General features: G+C 40.1%; 1 protein-coding gene across 1 annotated transcript in view; it reads left to right on the top strand.

Moving 5' to 3' along the window:
• The window catches only part of SATB2 (SATB homeobox 2), a 187,958-nt gene extending 177,488 nt beyond the window's left edge, over nucleotides 1-10,470 (top strand). The window contains exon 11 of the mRNA XM_049615202.1: nucleotides 7,260-10,470. Coding sequence (XP_049471159.1) covers nucleotides 7,260-7,721 — 462 coding nt within the window. The 3' untranslated portion in view covers nucleotides 7,722-10,470. The remainder of the gene's footprint in view (nucleotides 1-7,259) is intronic.
• The last annotated feature ends 11,975 nt before the right edge of the window (nucleotides 10,471-22,445 follow it).

Here is a 22,445-nt window from a genome sequence, read left to right on the forward strand (position 1 = left end):
TTTTTTTTTTTTTTTTTTTTTTTTTTTTTTACTCTTTTAACCCAGGGTGGATTGTCTTCAACATAATTCCTTTTAGACATGATAAGCACCTCTGAAGAAGGTGCCTGAGGAAGGCAGCCATCAGGCAAATGTCAATTAACTATTTTCTTGAAGACAGAAGTACCAATGCATCCTTCTAGTTGTTTTATGATAGTGTTGCTATTTGTGATAGTCTGTTGAAAGTGCAGAAATATATTACAAGCTGAGGTTTTCTTACTTAGTATGTGACTATATGAACATTTCTCTTTTCTCTAGTAATAGTGGCAGTTTCAAGCTCTACTATATTTCTGGCTAAATCAGATTATGATTGCATTTCATTGTGAGGGCATCCCGTCATCTTGAGGGTAGAATGCAGAGCCTTACGTGCTTTGGCCCTGGCCACCTGACAGTTGTCATTTCTCTCTAGCATAGGGCTTTTCAGTACTACTTTCTGTGATGATGGAAATGTCCAATATGGTATTACACAATGCAGTAATCAAGCACGTGAAATGTGGCTAATGTGACTGAGGAACTGAGTCTTATTTTGTTCTGGTTTTAGTTTTAATTAATTAATGAAATGTAAATAGGCACATGTGGCTACTGGCTGCTGTACGAGGTGGTATAGCTCTAACATGCTGCCTTCCTTGACATTCTTCAGACACATCGAGTGTATTCCTCCCTACTGGCCTTTTGCTTGCTGTTGCCTTTGCCTGGAACGTTCTTCTGCATGGCTTGTTCCTCACTTCCTTCAGACCTCTGCTCACATGCTGCGTCTTTAAGGAGGCTTCCTTGAGTCACCATATCAAAAATGACTTTTCCTCTCCCCAGTTCTCCTCTTTATGCATTACTTAATTTTTTGCCCATAGAATTTATTACTTCCTGATATTTTACTTCTGTTCTGTCGTCTCAAAGTCTAGAGACTTTGTTCAGTAGAAGGCAGGAGAGCACAATGTTTAAGGGCATGGGATTTAAAATCAGATGGATCTGTTTTAGAATATCAGTTCTGCCACTCACAAGCTATGTGGCCTCATGCAAATTAGCTATACTTGCTGAACTCCAGTTTTCTTATAAAATGGGGTGAAATACCTACCTGCAGGATTATTGGAAAATAAGTAAACTTAACATTGATAGCATTTAGGCCAGTGTTTGGTTCATGCACTTTATATGAGTTCTACTACTGCTACTCCTGTCACTACCACCACCATTATTATTGCAACCACTTAGACACTTCAGTGCTATGAACACTAATTGTCATATTGAATAATCCACAAGAGAAACTGTGACCTAAAACCCTTTGGAGAAATTATCAGAAATGAATTCTTGACTAGACTGATTTCAGTTCAGTTGTGACGGAGAAAAATCTAAACCGAAATAGAGCTAGAATGAATGGTAAGGCTTCAGTTTGCAAAGGTCAAGAGTAAAGGGGTGGACGGCTGTCTCTACAGAAGGATGTATTCCGTTATTTAGGAAGATCACATGAAGAGAGATGGTGGATGTTACAAATAGAAACAATCAACTACTGGACCCATTTTGTAAAAGAGGAAAAAGGATAAGACTGGAAAGTTTGTGGACTTGGGCAGTTTTTTGTTTTTTGTTTTTGTTTTTTTTTTAATATATATATAAATACTGGGAAGATACTCCATTAACCCTAACTTAAAGAAAAGTCCCAGGAAACAATAATGTGGTTGTGTGAAGAACTCGTTAGAAAAGAACATAGATCTGGGGCACCTGGGTGGCTCAGTCGGTTAAGTGTCCGACTTCAGCTCAGGTCATGATCTTGCGGTCCGTGAGTTCGAGCCCCACGTCAGGCTCTGGGCTGATGGCTCAGAGCCTGGAGCCTGCTTCCAGTTCTGTGTCTCCCTCTCTCTCTGCCCTTCCCCCGTTCATGCTCTGTCTCTCTCTGTCCCAAAAATAAATAAACGTTAAAAATAAATAAAAAGAAAAGAACAAAGATCTCTATTCAATTGGCAGGGCATTCTCCATCTTGGTTAAAGTAATTATAAATTTTGTGGTTTAAAAAAAAAAAATCATCAGCCAGAAATAGATGCCTGAATTGTCAAATGAGCTGAGGATCAGGACAACTTCTATGTCCATCAAGCAGGAATCAGTGGCCTGGCCTCACACTCAAGTTACTAAGGGTACTTGGTTGAAACAGGAACCAGAGTTGATTCATCTAGTTAACCAACAAGGAATTTTGAGCATCGCTGAGAACTTCAAACAGAAAAACTAAAATTCAGTTAAACGGAAATTCAGAAACCTATCCTACGAAAAAGAAGCTAGAAGTGTTGACATTACTTACTTGAGATGTAAGAAAATGAATGGGATGCCTGGGTAGCTCAGTCGGTTGAGCAGCTGACTCTTGATTTCAGCTCAGGTCATAATCTCAGGGTTGTGGGATCAAGCCCCATGCCAGGCTCTGCCCTGGGCATGGAGTCTGCTTAAAATTTTCACTCTCTGCCCCTCACCCCCACTCATGCTCTCTCTCTCTAAAATAAATAAAATGGTGAAAAAATATAAGAAAATGAAGAAAAGTTCCTACCCCTGCTGTTTAGATGGGAGGTTTTTAAGAGAGGATTGTATTGATCTCCTTGTCTCAGAAAGACTGTCTTATAAGCATTAGGCTCTACTCTATTTTTGTCTAGAGTACTTAACACCACTGGAAGGAAGCACTGCATGACATTAATTCCTTGATTGTTGGGGCACATGGGTGGCTCAGTGGGTTGATCGTCCAACTTTGGCTCAGGTCATGATCTCGCAGTCTGTGAGTTCAAGCCCTGCGTCGGGCTCTGTGCTGACAGCTCAGAGCCTGGACCCCGCTTCAGATTCTGTCTCCCTCTCTCTGCCCTTCCCCCATTCAAGCTCTCTCTTTCTGTCTCTCTCAAAAATGAATGAGTGTTAAAAAAAATTCCTTAATTGTCATAATAATAAGCCCTTGCAATTGGTTAGTGCAGAAATCTATGCAGGTTTTTTTTTTTTTTCTGTTTTTTTTTTTTCTTTCTTTCTAAAAATTGTCTAGAGACAAACAACTTTCTGCTTGGAGTAATTAGAACATTTGGGGGAAATGAAGATAGTTAGGACACAACCTGGAGTATCTTTGTCTCAGGTCTTACACATACTGTGGTTGACAGAGAATTACAGCCAAAGAAAAGGGGCAGTGTGACTGAAAAACTTCACTCAGGCCCTTTTGGTAACTTGTGAGACAGTTTCACTTGAAAACTTCTCACTTTGTCATTCTCTATTTTGACTGCTCTCTCCTTTTGTGCTTCAAGATGCTAGAAATGTCACTTAATCTTCATGTAAATATTGTCATGCCACCCAATTCATTATAGAATATTGTCTGACCTGAAATAAAACATTTCTCTTTATATATCATTTCTTTTTAAAAAAAGAATTTAATTTTGTATTTTTATTTTATTTTTGAGAGAGAGAGAGTGAGCAGTGGAGGGGTAGAGAGAAAGAGAGACAGGATCCAAAGTGGCATTGCCACTGTCCCTTGGACACATGCTTTCTCACGCTGACAGCTCCCTATGTGTATAATTTCCAATATAAAGGGTTTTCCTGAGATGCTGCATGTTTCCAGGTTATTCTTGATCCAAATAGCACCCTCAGGAGGAACTGTGAGCATTGAATAAACTGATCTGTGTAAAGTTCTTAGAACCGCCTGGCACATAGTAACATTCAGTAAGCGGTAGCTATTCTTGTTCCGCTATTTCATGTGTGGCTTCCCTACATGTGTGCGTTAGGACTGCTAGAGTCCGGGAAAGGGAAGGTGAAGCAGGCCTGTGGGTTGGACCCAGGAGAAGAACAAACCCTATCATGCAGAAAGATTATAGTAACTTCAAAGTATAGTTTTGGAAAATCTCTTTAAATCTAACCAGTGCAAAATGGAAAACCCCTAAAGAACCAATCTAATTATTTAACTAAATGGAACCATTATGCTGACTTTTACTACAGAAGGCAAGCATAATTTAGAAAATGGGGCATTTTAATTCTCTTTTGTTTTCCAATTAACACAATTGCTCTAATAGGGGGTACTCGTGCTTGAGTATATGTATGTTCTTTGAGTACATATTTCATATATAATTTCAGTGTCTATCTTTCTCTTTCTCACCAAAACCCCCAAAATCCTCACCTGTTGACATAGTGGTTCATTTATGACAATGGCCGGGCGGCCCAGATTATGACCTCAGAGCGAATATCTTCTGCCATCAAAGTGCCATGAACAGGCCCACAGCACGGCTCTACGTTCCCTTCCGGCTATAATTAGGATGTTGAAGTAACAGAGCTCTCATGTTTTTGCTGATGCCAGCTTACCACAGCAGACCACATGAGTTTACTCTTAGTTGAAAGTAGTAAAGAAAATGCCAAGAACATTCATTTTAATTGGCCAACATTATATGGACCTTTAGTGCCACTGTTTTATGGTCCTGTATTTTAGATTTCTTTCTGCCACCAGCCGTCAGCTTATTATGATGGATATTCTTATTTCCTTTTGATTATCCTTTTGATTATTATCTTGATTGTTACATGATTACTAATTATTATTTGAAAAGTTTCATCCTCTTCTGCTTGTTGTTACCTTACTTAGGTAACAACTTCATGGGTCCTGATATTTATTAAATTCCATATAAAAGGCTGACATTGTCACATTGGTAAGAAGTTATTTTTTTCATCAGGTGGTCTCTGAGACTGAAATAGATGGCAGACATTTTTTCCCTTAAACTCTTGCTTTGCTATTGATATTTCTTAGCCCGAGAAGAAGAGAATGGGTCATATGAGGAGTGTGTGGTGGTCGTAGGAGGGGTGCTGGGGATGGTGGTACCACTGATTCTTTAATGTCACCAGACATGTGTCCTTGTGTGCTGATCGGATTGATTTCCCCCTGAATTCTGGAAAATGTTTAATTTGTTGCTTTAACATTGAAAGAGACTGCATAAAATATGAGAGAATAGTAAAAGAGAAATGTGTGTGTTTTAAAATGGGAACTCACTCTCCGTAAAGGCTTTGGGAGGACCCAGAAAGTTAGGCACTGATCCGAGTATAGGAAATGTGGTCTTTGTCTTTGGAGTTGACATAATGCTTTTTAGTGGGGACTATCACAGTAGCCTTTTAATTCTATAATATTGTTGCTGATGTTATAATGTCCGAGCAGTGGCTAGGCTCCTGTCCAGGATCCAGTGATCCTCTCCCCTGTCCAAGGAGCCCATCTCACATGGGCCTATGATGGCAGCAGGAGCAAGTCGTTGGGACAGTCTCCTCTGCATAGCTTTCTTTCTTCGGTCAGATTGAAGTTCATTAAGTTAATATTAAAATGGGAAATTATGTCATGCAGAAAGATGATGTTGAAGATCAAGAATAAGCTTGCCTAACTAGTGTCAAATGGCAAAACTAAAATGATTTAATAACGAGTTTGGTGTCCTTTATGCAAGGAAAACAATCCACGGGTTGGGGGAGTACGGTGCCTCACAAACAGCGGAACACTCTTCCTGAGGCATTCGGGCAAGATCAGCTTATACAGATCATTAGAAGTGGCAATACAAACAGAGCGTGATTGTCTGGGGTTGCATATCTGACTTTATTTAGAAAGGTCAAAGAACAAGAAAATAAATATAGAGTATTGGGTTTGGGGATTGGCCCACTGTACCGTGTACTGTGCTTCTGGTCAAGTGGAGCATTTACGGGAACTGGGAAGTTCAGTCGGCTGATATGGCATCACAGGCAAGAGCATCTCTATCTGGGGGCTAGAAATTTATTTAAACATTAGAGTTTTTTGTTTTTATTTTATGTGTGTGTGTGTGTGTGTGTGTGTGTGTATGTGTGTGTTTATTTTTGAGAAAGAGACAGAGTGTGATTGGGGGGAGGGGCAAAGAGAGAGGGAGACACAGAATCCAAAGCAGGCTCCTGGCTGCAGGCTGTCAGCACAGAGCCTGACGGGAGCCTTTAACTCAAGAGCCCTGAGATCCTGACCTGAGCCTAAGTCAGAGGCTAACCTGACTGAGCCACCCAGCCATCCCTTTGTTTTTTGTTTTTAAATGAGTGGGAGATATGTAGATATAAAGGAGAAATTTAAATTAATTACAACAACTAGAAAACCTTAACGTTAAGAATTAAAAAAACAAAATAGGGAGTGTGTGCAAACAGAATTTTAATAGTTTATAAAGTGATATTAAGAAGGCCCATCTATGAGAGTATAAAAGTCATTTAAAATTCTTAATTTAAGAAAAATGTTGTATCTTTAAATTAATTTGGACATTTTTATATTTAAAAAAAATGTTATTAAAAAAATTAATGTTTAAGGGTCAATATCAGGGCTAAAAGAAAATAAACACAAGTTCTTTCTAATTTTACGAAGTATTGATTTTTCTGGCCAAAATGTCAACTATTCCTCTGTTATACTCTTGAGTAATCATGAGGCTGATGGTAATAATTGCTATCATTTATTGAATGTTTGCCCTGAGCTTGATGTGGACAGACTGTAGCCCATGGCCAAATCTGATCTGCCACCTGTTTTTGTAAATAAAGTTTTATTGGAACACAGCCATGCTAATTTGCTTGTATATTACTTATGGCTGCTTTCACACTACAAAGATAGAGTTGAGTCATTGCAACAGAGACTGTAAGGCCCTATAAAGTCTACAGTATTTACTCTCTGGCCCTTTACTGAAAAAGTTTGTCAACCTCTGATTTAAGGTAAGCACTATTCTTTACATCCGTTTTGTTATTTAATTCTTACAACATCCCTAGGAAGTCAGTGTCCTACCCTTCTTTTATAGGTAATGAAATTGAGGCTTAAAGAGGTTATTCTCTTATACAGGGATATCCAACTAAGCGAAAGAGTCTGGACTTGAATCCATGAGGTCTGATGGGAGAGCCAGTACTTCTCACGGAGTCCAACTGCTTTGCCTTTAGGCTTTAGAGAGGTGGCCTATCATGCTGGTTAACAGCCGGGAAGGCTCTGGAGCCAGATTGTTTGAAAGCAAATGACCTTGGGCAATAAATGACTCAACTTCTTTGCGCCTCAGAATATACACGTTAGCAAACTATTTTTAACCTCTTGTTTTGTAAATGAGACTCTAAATCACCAGAAATTCTTTTATGTTTCCAAAAGACCTGAATTTCCAAATGACTACGTGACTCCAAAGGTAGATAGACAACACAATTTCAGAGGAATGATGGCTTTTGAAAGGTAAAATCCTGCGTCAAATGTTAATATATATATATTTTTTAATTTTAATTATCAGGTCCTTCATAGACAGCAGTCTCAGCCAGCCAAGGAGAGTTCCCCTCCCAGAGAAGAAGCTCCACCCCCACCTCCTCCGACTGAAGACAGTTGTGCCAAAAAGCCCCGGTCTCGCACAAAGATCTCCCTGGAAGCCCTGGGGATCCTCCAAAGCTTTATTCATGATGTGGGCCTGTACCCTGATCAGGAAGCTATCCACACGCTTTCTGCTCAGCTGGATCTCCCCAAACACACCATCATCAAGTTCTTCCAGAACCAGCGGTATCATGTGAAGCATCATGGGAAGCTCAAGGAACACCTGGGCTCCGCGGTGGACGTGGCTGAGTATAAGGACGAGGAGCTGCTGACAGAGTCCGAGGAGAACGACAGTGAGGAAGGCTCTGAGGAGATGTACAAAGTAGAGGCCGAGGAGGAAAATGCTGAAAAGAGCAAGGCCGCGCCTGCTGAAATCGACCAGAGATAATGTGAACTCCTACCAGGCAAAGCAATACATCGGTCCAAGGATTTTCTGTTTTAATTTCTTTAAAAACTTTTTTTTTTGCTTTATTTTATTTTATTTTTGTCTGTTTTGTTTTTCTTACCTTTTTTGACATTTTTTGTTGCACAGGATACACCTATAGACTGAATAAGTTCAGTATTCCCGAATCAGACATCGCCTTGGCAAAGACACTAAAGTGTTACACTTTTACAATTGACTGGATCATAGTAATTATAATCACAGGAAACTCTGCCTTCTTTATCCTTGCACTTACGGAAGAGACATCAGGCAAGTTCCAGGACGAAAAGACCTACGAAACAAATGAAGGAAGCTACAAGTGTGTGTGTATATGTATATGTATATATCTATATATTTACATATATATATTAAATTGCATGGGACAGAGAACTTTACAATCTGAAAGAATAGACTGTGAAATGAGTTCTTAAAGAAGAGACTTGTTTATGTATTAAAAAAAAACCACTTCACAGTGAGTCGCTTTGGCTTTTTGATAAACTGCGGCCTGCTCTCAGGGTGGGGTGACTATTTTTGAATTCCTATTTATTTTCTGTGTTTGTCCCTGATTTTTTTTTTTTTTTTTAATTCTATGGCTTCCTATCTGGCAGCTTGATGGGTAATTTTTGAGGTATGTATTTAAACAAAATAAATCAACACTGCCAAAAAGAAAGAAGAAAGGAAAGTGGAAAAAAAAATCAGGGCACCTTAAAATGATACAAGTCAAATTGCTCTTAAGACACAATGCGCACTTAAAATGACTCGACGTGTTCCGTTATTCAACTTGTCATTACTGTAGTGAACAGATGCATTTCTGTGGAATTCCAAATGAATAAAACTGAAATTCAGTACAGAGAAAACTTGTCTTGATAAAATGACGTTTTGACGTTGGACGTATGGAATTCATAGTATGAGCCACATTTTATTGTGAAACTTATTTACCTGTTCGTGGCTTCAGATCTTAAAATGAATAAGCCTGCTCATTTAAAAGTTGTTTGTTGTTGCTGTTTTCTCTTTTTCTTTTTTCTCCTTTTTTTTTTTAATAGAAAATAGTTCAATGTAATGTTAAGTTAGAAAAGAAGTTGCCGCCCAGTTAAAGGGGTTCCCTCTCAAATAAACCTCCATCCTTCCATCTCCCAAAAGATGTTTCCTATTTCTGTTTCACTTTGGGCTTCCTCTTCTTCGTCCACATTCCATCCACCTGACCAAACTTCTAGAGTCCCTGCTCTCACATGCCTCATCCCTTCCCTGGTATGGCAGCCCTAATAAGAACCTTTCTTTGAATCATTGTGCAGCTCCAGGCAATAGAGTAAGCGAAGCGATTTCGGTGGAATCACCTACTCATCGTAAACGGAAACATTTTCTCAGTTACCGACATAGCAATTACCTTACGTAAAGCAGAACTAATGCCGACTGGCTGTTTAGTGGAATGAGCATTAAAGCTGCAACCTACTATAGCTCTCCAAACCTCCTGTAGCTTCCTGTCAGAAGCACCAGTAGCATTTCTTCCCACTTGTACTTAGAGTAATTGCAAGAGGTGACCTCACCTGCAGGACTGGCCTTGCAAACCTAACCCGTGCTTCACCTTGGCCGCCAGACAGTCCCACACGGTTGGATTTTTTTGGAGTTCTGCTCTCATGCAACCTTGTCAAAGACCTCATGCAATATCACTTTGAAAGTTATTTTCTGTTTACTACACAGACATTGTAATATAACTGTTAATACTATTTATATATTTGAAAGGTATAAAAGGTAGGAGTTAAAAAAAAAACAAAACCTCTATGTGTAGATATTAACTCAGAACTTACAATATACAGGGAGAAGACATGTTGCAATACAAGCTAATTCTAGCTGCTCAGTAACCTCTGGAGTCTTTAAAGGGACATTTTCCTGTACTTTTTCAAATAACGATGTTGAAAAAATTATCTTGACACGAGCGTCACATACCTTTGCAAAAGGATGGTTGTTTGCAGTTAAGCCCCGGGCCCATCCTTCTGCTGCCGTAGTATGCTGCAGCTTTAATCCGAAAGTCCACGCTTGCTGCTTCCTGATCTCCGAGTTACTCTTTCCAAATTGTCTTCTTACACTGTTGCTGAAGGTCACTCTGTACATGTAATGGAAACTGATGTTGCCAAGCTCTTACAAGGTGGTTCATCTATCGATGGCATCCGCATTTGGTATCTTTTACACTTCAACCAAAAATTTGTTAGGTATTTTTCAATGCTAAGTCTTGCCTTTTATTTTTTAATTTCACTGCCAAGTTTGCAGTGATTCTAAGTGAATCTGTGGGCATTTTAGCCTGTGGTCTTGCCAGATCTTTGCGAATTACAATGCATATATGTCTATTTATTCAATATCTGTCATATAATATCTATTTGGAAGAAGAAACTTTCTCTTGTAGTGCCTCTTGACAAAGCACAATTTCCCGCCTTTTTTTTTTTTTTTTTTTTTGTGAAATGAAAAAACAAATTGTGTTTTATTGCGGTATCAACAATGTGAATAAGGATTAACATATTGTAAATGTTCTTTTTTCCATGTAAATCAACTATCTTTGTTATCACTAAGTGATAATTAATTTTTAACTTATGTGCATTGTTAGGCTGTTAGAATTTTTTGGTTGTTAAAATAAAACGCATTCAATAAATATGACTTCGTTTGTCAAGTATTTTACTGGGCATTGCCTTCTTTCCCACTTAAACTTTCGTGTGGAGTGAGACCTGGTGAGTGTAAGAAAAATTCGCTCCCTTAGTTTAGAAATAAGGCAGCAGTACCCGTAACTGCAGATGTTTGAGTCCTGTACGATGCATGGATTTAGTTGTACATGTGAATTTACGTACATGTCTGTGTGTTTATAAACGTATGTGTGCTCGCATTCTGAAGCTGGCCAGGGGGAAAGCCGTGTATCCAAACGTTTTGCCGTATACAAACAAAACTCCAGTGTATAGAGATATATTTATGGGCTTGCTTCTTTATTTTTCTAGTGAATATTTTCTGTTTATAATTAAAAACCCACAAATGACTGCGTGTCAGGAAACTTTTGGAGCACATATGTCCATGGTTAATGGACATAATAAAAGTCTTTTATATTTAGAGCTGGGGTACCATAATGTGCGCAGAGAGGAATGCCGGAAGGATTGATGTATCTGAGAAATGTGTGAAAATGATTTTTTAGAAAGTGCTTACAATGGAAAATATTGCTCAAAAGACTAAAGTTAATAAGGAAGGAGCAAGTGCTTAACTTCAGAACTGGCAAAGAGAAAGTCAATTAAAAAGTGATTTTGTTTTCTTTTGATATTGTAAATTGTCTTTTCTGTGTGTGTGTGTGTGTGTGTGTCTGCGTGTTTTGCATTTGGTTAACATACAGATGTAATTTTTCTTTCCTTTCTTCCTTAGTTTCATTTGCCATAATACTTTTTTATTCCATGATACTTAACAGCTCACAGGTCATGTAGATAGGTTTTACGGACAGATGCTGGATATTTGCAAAAAAGCAGACAGACCCAAAGCACAGAGTTCTGAAGGTTCGTAAAGAAAAATTAGAGGCTCAATACAAAGCAAAACACATTACTTATGCAAATGGGAGTGATTTCTGCATTTGGGATACAGACTTGAAAGCACGTGTGAGAGGATGTGACTTGAGGCACAAGTAGCTTCTGTGTGCATGAGGTTGTGTTTTTAGGGGTCAAACTTCATCATAGGTGACAAACTCCAGAGAAAGAGGCTCTGCCCACACATGGATTGGTTTCTGCTAGAAGGCGGGCTCTGTGAGAGTAACTTCTGTTCCCAAGAAAGAGTAAGAGGTTTCTTGACTTAAAGCGTCGTCGTATTATAGCACCTCAGAGCCATCACTTCATGGGTTGAGTTTTGTCTTTTTAAAATTTTTCTTAGAGGAGGTATTTTCCTTTACACTGTTCCTCCCCTTTCTGTAAAGGTTTGAACCAAGACTTCAAAGTCCCTGCGTTTTTTTTTTTTTTCTACAGGGCCATGATGGCATAATCAGAGAGTAAATATTTATTGAACATGTATTCTATGCCAGATAATTTTCTAGGAACTGAGGTGACAAGAGAAAATATGTGACTTGATGTTCTCCCCTCATGAAGCTTATAACTTGTTGGAAAGGTTTAATATAAGTAAAATAGTCATACGGTAGTTGACTATTCAGAGATGTATTTGTTGAGTGAGCAGTACAAACCTGTGCTGTGAATTTGGAAAAGAAAATGATAACTGTGTGTGAGCTGGAATGGTCCTGAAAGGTGGATCACTTAGGAACGGCTGCATGTAACAGAAAAAAATGACAAATATTGATACAGACAAGGTAAAAGTTTACCTGTTTCTTACAAGAAAGAAATTGCTGAAGTAAGCTGGCTTCATGAAGTTGTCAGGGACTCACACACTGCCAACTTCACTTTTCCTGGTGTTCCCATGTTTCTTCTTTCTTGTGGTCCAAAATGATTGCTAGAGCTCTCACCATCACACCCACCTTCCAGACACCAAGATGGAAGGAGGAGTAAAGAATGGCGTACCGCCTTTCTGTTGTGGAGACTTCTTCAAGCCCTACACCTGAATGCAAGGGAGACTAGTAAATCTTTCTAGCTGTTCTATTAATGCCACAGAAAAGGAAGGAGAGATGGATATCGGGGTAGGCAGCTAACAGCCTCTTGCTGCAGAGGGTGTGAGGGAAGTTGTTGGACACAATAGATAGCAGGAAGGTAAGTGAAACGGCCCATTTGCTCTGCTGTTACTCGCTGTACCTTGCAGGTCTTCCTCCTCACCACCCTGAGCTCTTTCCCTGGCCAAGTTGAAGGATGAACCCAAGCAAGCATCATTTCTTCCAGGAAACCCTTCTTGATCTGCCGCATCTGCTCTGCCAGTGTGGTTACAAATAATTTCTGTGTGTTCACAGAATTCCCAGGGTATCTCACCGTCACAGGACTGTCCCAGAACTTGCGGTTCACTGTGGTTGCGGTCCCGTGCTTGCTCAGCAGGAACGTAGGAAGTCTTTCTTTGCATTTGCCCACGCAGAGGACAGGGGTGGGCAGCTGGAGGTGACACAGGCCCTGTGGCGATAGGTGTGACGGTGTCTTCTCTGGAGGAGCATGTCCCCAGGACTGGCCTCTTGAGTCAGAGACAGAAATGAAGACTGAAATGTGCAGTAAAGGGATGTTGACTTCGAATGCTGCCGATTCAGCGCTGTCAGGAAACAACAGTGCCGGGATCGAAGGCCAGGTTTGCCTGCTTCCACAGCTTGCATTTTCTCCCTCATCTCACACCACCTCTCACTGCATGTCTTAGAATGTCCTAGAAAGCCAGGATGAACTGAACACCAATTTGTTGGCCAACATACTTTATATGACATGGCCTTTTCACTTCTCTTTACACACTTTTTCATAATCTTATCTGAGAATGACATTTCTGATGGAATTTTGTTCTGAAAGAAAGCTCTATTAAAAAAACAAAACAACAACAACAAAAAACCCACCATGCTCTGCTACTAAAACTGCCCCAGAAGAATCTAGAAGCAGCTTCTTCGGTAACACTTTGAAAGGCTTAAAGTGTTACCTTCACATATCGAGAAATAATTACAAAAATATCCCATTAACACTGTAATAAATAGTTCAGAGCAATGATTAATTAAAGAGGGAACTATAATTTATTCACTATCCATTAACAGGCATAATCCTATTTTAACATAAAACAGCAGAGACTAAAGGAATTCTGAGAGGCTCAGTGACAGCTTTGGAATGAGCAGTCCCAGGGACCCTCCCTCAGCTTAAGAAAGACGTAAGGGGAAAATTCTTTATAATTTATCCTGTCTCCAGTTGATTGTGAGGGGGCAGTGAACTGTCCTAGTACCTATTGTCACCGGTTTTGCAGCTTATTTTTCAGACCCACAGTTTCCTCTGTGGGGAATGGAGCTGATCATTCGTGTATCTCAGAATTGTTATTATTAAATAGGTAGAAGCATCTACAACAACTTCTTCCTTTCTTTCCTCCACTCTTCTAAGAGAGAAAGAGAGAAGCAGGATACTATAAAATGCTATAAAGGACTTGTTAAAGCCAATTCAGATGAGTTCGAAAGTGGGATCCACTCTGATATTTTCAAAAGTCCTTGTTACCCCATCTCAAGCTTTTGTGCCTAAAGGCTACTGTGCGACAGCTTTGTCTCTCATTTCTCCCTCCATTCTCATTTATTGGAGCCTCTTCCCTTTCCGCCTCCCTTCCCCTCTCCTTTCTGTCAAGAGCTGGAATATGGTTTTCTTTCTTAAGGAGAAACTGAATGTGATGCGTCAGTAGCCTTCTGAAACCTTCAGAATTAGACAGATGTCGAAGTACGGACGGCACCCAGCTCTGGTTTTCCTCCTGCTACTTTCCTGCTTGTTTCAGTGTGTTTGGCTGATTCTCTCTTTTCTGTCCAGTGCCTCAATGGCCAGGGTACTGCGGGGTTCCTTTCTGGTCCTCCTTTTCCTGGATCTACACTCTTTCCTCATTCACCGTCTTGATACTTAGGGTACCCGTATGCCGACAATACCCAGTGTGTCTCTGCAGCCTAGACCTTTTCCAGATCTCCAAATTGTTAGGTTCTATTGCCCACTCAGCACCGCCACTTGGATGGCACACTTCACACAGCTCAAAATGACCTCCTTCTCTTCCCAAATGTGCCCCACCCAGCTGATGGCAGCTGCAAGCTTCCTGTTGCTCAGATCAAAACTTTGGAATTCTTCTTTATCCTGTTTCTTTAACACCCGACATTCAATCTGGCAGCAAATTTCCTGGGAGGGTCTGCCTTCAAAGTATATTCACAATCTTACAACCTTTCAGCTTCGGTACTGCTCCAAGCTTGGTTGGAGCCATCATCCTCTTACCTGATCTGACCCTCCCTGACCTCCTTCCCTTCCGCTCTCCCCCTGCTTCGGGCTCCAGTCACATGAACCTCCTCGCTGCCTGAAATATGCAGGCTGACTCTCTCCCTCGCTTTTCCACTTCTCTGCTAAAGCTGAGAGCTCCTCCCCTGGATAGCCATGTCTCGCTCCTCCATTCCCGGCTGTCTGCTCACGAGTCACCTGTTCAGTGAGGAGTACTCCGACTCCCTTATTTCAAATTATGGGGCGCCTGGGTGGTTAAGTGTCTGACTCTTGATTTCGGCTCAGGCCATGATCCCAGGGTCGTGGGTCTGAGCCCTGTGTTGGGTCCATGTTAAGGGTGGAGCCTGCTAAAGTTTCTCTCTCTGCTCCTCCCCCATTTGTGCACACACTTTCTTTCAAAATAAATAAATAAATTAATTAATTAATTAATTAATTTTTTAATAAAATTAAAAAAATAATGGGGTGCCTGGGTGGCTCAGTCAGTTAAGCTAAGTGTCCGACTTCGGCTCAGGTCATGATCTCACGGTTCATGTGTTCAAGCCCCGCATCGGGCTCCGTGCTGACAGCTCAGAACCTGGAGTCTGCTTCTGATTCTGTGAATCCCTCTTTTTCTCTGTTCTTTCCCCATTTGCACTCTGTCTCTCTCTTGTGCTCTCAAAAATAAATAAACATTAAAAAATTTTTTTAAAGAAATAAAAAAAGAATAATAAAATTGCAAACCGCCCCCACCTCTGCTTCTGGGTCCCTTTTATCTTATCATACTTACTTTTTTCATAGCTTGTAACATAATCTATAATTTACTTATTTTCCATGTTTTTGTCAGTTGTTTCACTCCAATGAAAATACCAGGAGGACACAGAGCCTGTTTTTTTTTTTAACCAATAAATGTTTAAGTGGGGTACATTTCATAGTTTTTATCTAGTTGGATTTTTCAATTTTGAACTTAAGCGGGGATTAAGGATTTAAATTACTCTATAGAGATAAACTTCGTCTGAATATTTTTTTTTTTTAATTTTTTTGTTTAACGTTTTATTTATTTTTGAGACAGAGACAGAGCATGAACGGGGGAGGGGCAGAGAGAGAGGGAGACACAGAATCGGAAGCAGGCTCCAGGCTCCGAGCCATCAGCCCAGAGCCCGATGCGGGGCTCGAACTCACGGACTGTGAGATCGTGACCTGAGCTGAAGTCAGATGCTTAACCGACTGAGCCACCCAGGCGCCACTTTCTGAATATTTCTTTAATGCATTACCAGGGTACTTGACACCTCAGGAAGCTCTAAGGCTGACATTTGTAAGCCCACATCCGGGTACTTCATTTGGGTCTGTGATTCTCTGCTTTCTTGGAAGATAGAATCACTGTAGCACAGATTTTGCTGTCTAGCACATCCTCTTATTCAAACAGAAATCCCTTCTCACGTTGGAGGCCTCGTTGGCCTGAGGCCACGCAGCATTGTCCCTCCCTGGTTAGGAGCTAAGGCCTTTGGGAATCAGCCCATTCCACCTTTGCTCAGCCCTTCTGTCCCTGAGCTCTCATTGGTGCCATCCAAGACTGCATTTGCTCTCCTAGTAATCACCTCACATATTTGAGGTCATGGTGGAGCAAAATCCCGTAAGTTCTTAGGTTTCTTGTATTAATCATGTGATGTGACTATCCAGGAAGCTGATGTCATTCAAACCATATGAATACAGCTTAGATCAAGGGAAGTGATCATCCTACCCTCTTCAAACTAATCAGGCCACATTACAACATTATCTCAGTTCTAGATAATGTGTTTTGGAAAAAAAAAATATTGGTAAATGGATGTATATTCAGAAGACAGAAGGTAACCATGATGGTAAAGGGCCTTGAAAGCTTATTTTCCATTAATTTATTCTTCCTATTCATCAACCAACAAACGAAATTTATGAAATGTCTATTATATTGAAGTCACTGTCAGGGGAACAAAGTTAGGATCTTTAGTTGACAACAACAGAAATAATTCAAGCTACTTAAGCAGAAAAAGGAATTTACTAGAAGACCTTAACAGTGCTCAGAGAATTCCAGGGAGAGTCAGAAAATCAGGGTTAGAAGTTAGAGTCAATGTTCCAGACTTCTCTAGTGGAGAACACACTGCTTCCCCATGGGACACAGATGTTAAGATTTGGTCCCCTGATCCTGAGCATGGATGCTACCTGTGGAGGCTCTGTGCCTCCTGCCTCTGAAGGCTGGATGACTCTACCATTTCCCTTGACAGAATGGAATCCACATGGCACGCTTTTTGTTATTGTGCTCCCTTCCAAATCAAAGTGTCATGCAGGTGTAACTGATTGAAGGCGTCTAAGTCACGTGCAGGGAGGATTGGGAATGTGAATGTCTGTCTTCTATCTTGGGGAACTATAGATTCATAGGTGGGAACTTCGCCAAATGTAGGAGACATAGTCAGAAGTACTCCAGGCTGAAAAGCATGCCAAATGGGACTGCTAGACTATGAGCTCTTTGAGGAAAGAATACTGTGTCTTATTCAAACAACATGGTGTTTGGTTTGAAATCAGAAAGATCTGTTGTGAATCCCGACTACTCCACTTCTTAGCTTTCTATGACTTTGGGCTATTATTTAATCTGAATCTCAGTTTTCACATCAATAAAAAGAGGAAAATAATACTTTGCAGTATTTTTGTGTATGAGAATCAAAGTTAAAGCATCTAAAGCATAGTGTCTTCCTGTAAATGATGAGTTTCAATATCTTTGTATTAATATTACCAAGGATGGTGCCTGGTATAGTGGTCAATTTTGTAAAATGTGGGAATGTTTATGGAAGTCATGGTTTTTGCCTTCAAGAAAAATGTCAGTGGGTAGGTAACATGTAAACCTCAAAATACTAAAACCCAAGGAGGAACAACTTACTTATTCTACTGTGGATGGGAAGGTCAGTGTCCCCCAAGGTGCTGATGTTTGCTTTTATTAGTGGAAACCAGGAGTGGCTTCAAATTATATTCAGTCCTGATATTTTATTACTGTAAAATATGACTGAGTGTGAACTTGGTCAAGGGTAAAATCACATCCATCGATCAGTCTTCTTCCTTTTTCTGTATTCAGTTGGATATTACTAAATATTTCCCAATTGTAGGCCAGCTCATTAGAGTATCTGGGAACACATTTTATAAATAATTCCATAGTGGGCAAACATTGAGTTTGGGTACTTGAACATCAGAAGGATCATCAAAAAATAAGAGAACTTTCTCTAGATCAAAGACACTGCTTTGAAAGCCTCCAGACTCAAACAATGGAACAATGGGGTTTCAACCAATTATGGGTCAAAATACTTGCATGTAATCAAAGTTGCTGCAGGTGGTCTTGAGGCCCAGTTCTGGTGCCAGTGAGGAGGCCTATTGCATTGGGAAGTGGGAAAACTCTGCGATTTTCAGCATCAGCATAGAACAGGAAGACTTATGTCAAGCCTTCATCAAGTATGCCTCTCAACTATCTGCTACTTTGGAAAATGCTATTTTGGGAAGACAGTCCATGGTGGCATCACCAGACATTAGGACTTTGTGGACCAGTAATGACCCAATGCCCCAAGATGTAGGGACCAATAGAGAGCTGTCAAGTTCATATTGGCAAATGAAATATTCAACAAACAATATTAAATATAAAATGACCAACATTCTGGTCAATGCTGCTGTACCAACATTATATCAGAGGAAAGAATTTTAACCCCTATCAAATTTGGAGAGGCATAATCTGAGAATAAAGTATAAGGAAAGTTAACCAATTTGCACTGAAATGTATATGTCTCGGTCTTCTTTTTCTTCTTTCTCTGGGGGAACAGCGAAAACTCTATCACAGCCCAGAATTTGACTGCAGGTGACCTTTGAGAACTGCTGGTCTGAGGAATACACTGGGTATTTACTTCCCCAGATACCCTTTTGATTAAGACAGGCACTAGAAGATCCATACTTAAACCAAACTGAGCTCAGCCTACTAAGGGTGAACTCAACTGTGCTTTGCTGGTATCAAGATTTGTTACAAGAAACCACTGCCACGTGGACCGTGCCATTTCTTTTGCTGTGAAACTAATGATGCAGCTGTTGCCTGTAATGTCTGTCCCTGGCAACCAAGTGAAATTCCACTTGAGAAATTTCCTTTAGAGTTGCAAGTGAAAAAAGTTGTTGTCCCTCCAGTGGAATGGGTACGTTATATTCTTTTGCTGATAATGAGCACAATTGAACTTTTTGAGTTGCCTTTTTTGCCCTAGCTACTAGGAAGCTCAGAGTGAACTCTAACGTTACTCGTAGCTACTGAATTAACCCTCTACCTCTAAATAGGAAGCAGGTGACACCTGAAATTACCCGGCAGCCTGAACTTAGAGAGGACAGAGCTTTTAGTAGCAAGTTATTTAAAAACCAATGAAATGTCTTCACACAGGTAGATCCATCCTTCTGGAGCGACCAAAGAAATCCCTGAGTTCATATTCGGGACTGCCTCATAATGATTATGCGGGTTGTTCACAGCACAGGTGTGCTGTATATCCAGGTAAGGAGGCAGGTGGAGGCTCCACAAACCGTGTGCTCTGTTATGTGGTCTGCTTCCATCCAGAGAAAGAGGCCCTTCTTTCTAATTAGCACCAAGGTGTAGAATGGGCCGCCAAGGCTTCTGCCCACACTCACGCACAAATCCATTCACACGTGGGGGTCCACTTTTATCCTCTGATGTTGGAATCCCACACCTAGAGATCTTGTGATTTGTGAGCAGGGAGCTTTCCCAGGCTGCCTTGGGCTTTGCATGGGCGTGAGGCCAAGCTACAACTCTGCGTCAGTGGACTCTGTGCTACGACAGAGCTTTGCCTCAGTAGAACCTCCACCTTTTTTTTCTGCCTCTAAGCTTTAGTAGAGAGGCCAAGAAACAAGAGAGCTACCAAAAGCAACAAAAAATTGTTAGTCAGAACTTTTGACTGATTGGTGCCTCCAATTTCCCCCAACATGCCAGATGTACAGCTTTTTACTGTATGTAGTTACATATGTGTCCTTTGCATAAAGCCTCTCTGGCTAAACCTCAATCCCTAACTATTATATATTCTGAATAAAAGTGAAACATCTCAGCATTTGCAAAAATTCAAGATTTATCAACATATTGAGCTTTTACTAAGTCATGAATTCTTGATTTGTATTCACAGTGCTTTTACATATTCATAGTCCTCTTTAGCCAAAGATCTTCAATATTCATTTACTATGGAGTGGTAAGTATATATTATTCAACTCCATTTACCAATGGGTAAACTGATGCCCAACTGAAGGCCTGATCAGAGAAGCCGAATAAAGAGCAAGATGCTCTTAGCCCCTCAGAGAGAGCTAGCTCCAGCTGTCTCCCTCCAGAAATAAAGGCCCAAGGCCTGCTTGTGATTCTCACTTCTCAAGCATCAGGGGAATCAGAATTTTTCCTTCTGGATTTGTTGGAATGTCTTGGGTAGAGTTTTCTCTTAAAGTGCATGGGACACAAGAATAGCCCAGGGGAATGAAAAATAACCTTTTTTCCAAATTGCTTCAAATCCATGATGGCAAAGGTTAATTGAGCAGATTAGTTCCTCTTAAACTTGGGGGAGAATAGGTAAAGAGAATCATTTATTTGCTCCAATAACCAATTAATGGCATTGATTGGGTGAGAAAGATCCTGTCTCTCCCACTTTTATTAGAGAAACAGAGGTCAATTTTCTTAATACCTTCCTCTAATACAACCTATTTCTTTAGTTTCTGAATAGTTTATTGAGGATTCTAACAACATATTTACCAGGTACTGATTGAAGGGGTGTTTAAAACATAAGAAAAATATTTCTGGCCAGATTTAGAAAACTAGAAGGAAAGAAACTGGAATGATCCCATAAGAGCAACCAGCCTCTAACATACCACAAAGGAATGCCAAGACTTACTATTATTTTTGAAATTATACAAATAATGTACTAAATACATTAATGTATGGAGATAGTATTTTGCAATACATTTTTTTTGGAAGAATGCCTTGTGTGATATTGGAAGGAAAACTATCTCAAAGGGTTAATTTGAGGGAAAAATGACTGCCCTACTCCTTAAAATGTTAACTTGAGAGCTGGTAGTCAAGGTGCAGTTGCTATTTCACCCCAAAGCAAATAAAGAAAATGTAATTATTCAAGATTTCAACCACATGAAGGTCTGTTTTTACCAAAATGTGTTGCTCTTCAGATGGCAAGAGGATGATACATACCGTTATTGTTGATTTCTATTAACAAGTACATAATGTAAACCGAGCTCATAATAATTTAGAACAAAACTCCCCAGTGATAGAAATGTTCTATGTCTGCATTGTCTAAGTGGTAGCTCCTTACACATGTGTAGAGTTGCCAGAATTAACAAAAAAAAAAGAAAAATTTTAAAAACAGGATACATAGTCGGGCACCTGGGTGGCTCAGTCTTTTTTTTTTTTAATCTAATTTATTGTCAGATTGGTTTCCATACAACACCCAATGCTCATCCCAACAAGTGCTCTCCTCAATGCCCATCATCCACTTTCCCCTCTTTCCCACCCCCAACAACCCCAGGTCATGATCTCGCGGTCTGTGAGTTAGAGCCGTGAGTTCTGTGCTGACAGCTCAGAGCCTAGAGCCTGCTTCAGATTCTGTGTCTCCCTCTCTCTCTGTCCCTTCCCTGCTCACAGCTCTCTCTCTCTCAAAAATAAACATTAAAAAAAAAAAAAACAGGATACATAGCTAAATTTTAATTTCAGATAAACAAATTTTAATATGCATATGCAATATTTGACTCAATAAATGTTAGGTATTCCCATTTTTGAAAGTGATTATTAATTAATTTTATTTGTGTTTGACTAGAAAGGAATCCATAGATATAAAGTGCAAAAGGCAGGAAAAGAAAGTTCTTTGAGGTGATAATGGAAAACGGTGAAATCAAAGTCCTATACAGTGGAATACAAAGGATCCCATTTTCTTCTGGACTCTAGGTTTTAGTAGACATTTAGTAGCCAAAAACTATGGCTAGAGACCAGCTGTAGTTAAAGAAAAAACAATTCTTTTTTAATTTTTTATTTTTTTGTTTAACATCTAACTACAATCTGAATTTCCAGGCTACTTCAATTGATGCAACAAGTGTGTCTCCTGAAAAGTTGCTTTAAGTCAGTTTCACCTGAATCGAGTAACTCAGGTGTTGTGCTCTGTTTAAAGGAACACTGAGAAGGGAAAATCTGTATATCTATATGTACACACCCACGTATAAATGACAAGTTATCATATATAACAAATAATCAAGCCCACCATTTAAAACATTTTTGATATGCCTATCTAATTTCTTTGAAGTATGGTGTTCCCATGAATATCTGGGCAGGGAACCAATGCCACATGCAAAGTGTTTAACTAAAATGAGGTTAATGAAGGGTCTGTTTATCGAGGGGTGGTTACGGTTAAAGGAACCAGGAAGCGATGCTGGGCACGCAGGCAAGGAGCAGCAGGGGAAGCTGTTACCATGTGTAGGTACTTAAGAGGCCAGGCGTGGAGGGGTAAGAGGCGCTGTGTGGCTGGATCTTTGGCCTCAGACGCTGAAGTCCCTTAGACCACACCAAAGCATGGGGTGCTTGTTCTGTGTTTCAGTTCCAACTTGTTCTGTGTTTCCGTTCCAACTTGAAGCCAGTGGCCAGAGGGCTCTGGATGATGAAAACAGTAGAGGCCACCCTTCCGGCACAGGGCAGGGCAGTGGAGTGTGAGGGATAGAACTGTAGGGAAGAGAGAGAAGAAGCAGCACAGATAGTACACATTTTTTATCAATTTTTTTTTGAAACTCAAATCACATGTTCGTGAATATTATGGAAATAGAC

The sequence above is a fragment of the Panthera uncia genome, assembly GCF_023721935.1.
Source record: "Panthera uncia isolate 11264 chromosome C1 unlocalized genomic scaffold, Puncia_PCG_1.0 HiC_scaffold_3, whole genome shotgun sequence".
In the NCBI taxonomy this organism is placed as follows: Eukaryota; Metazoa; Chordata; class Mammalia; order Carnivora; family Felidae; genus Panthera; species Panthera uncia.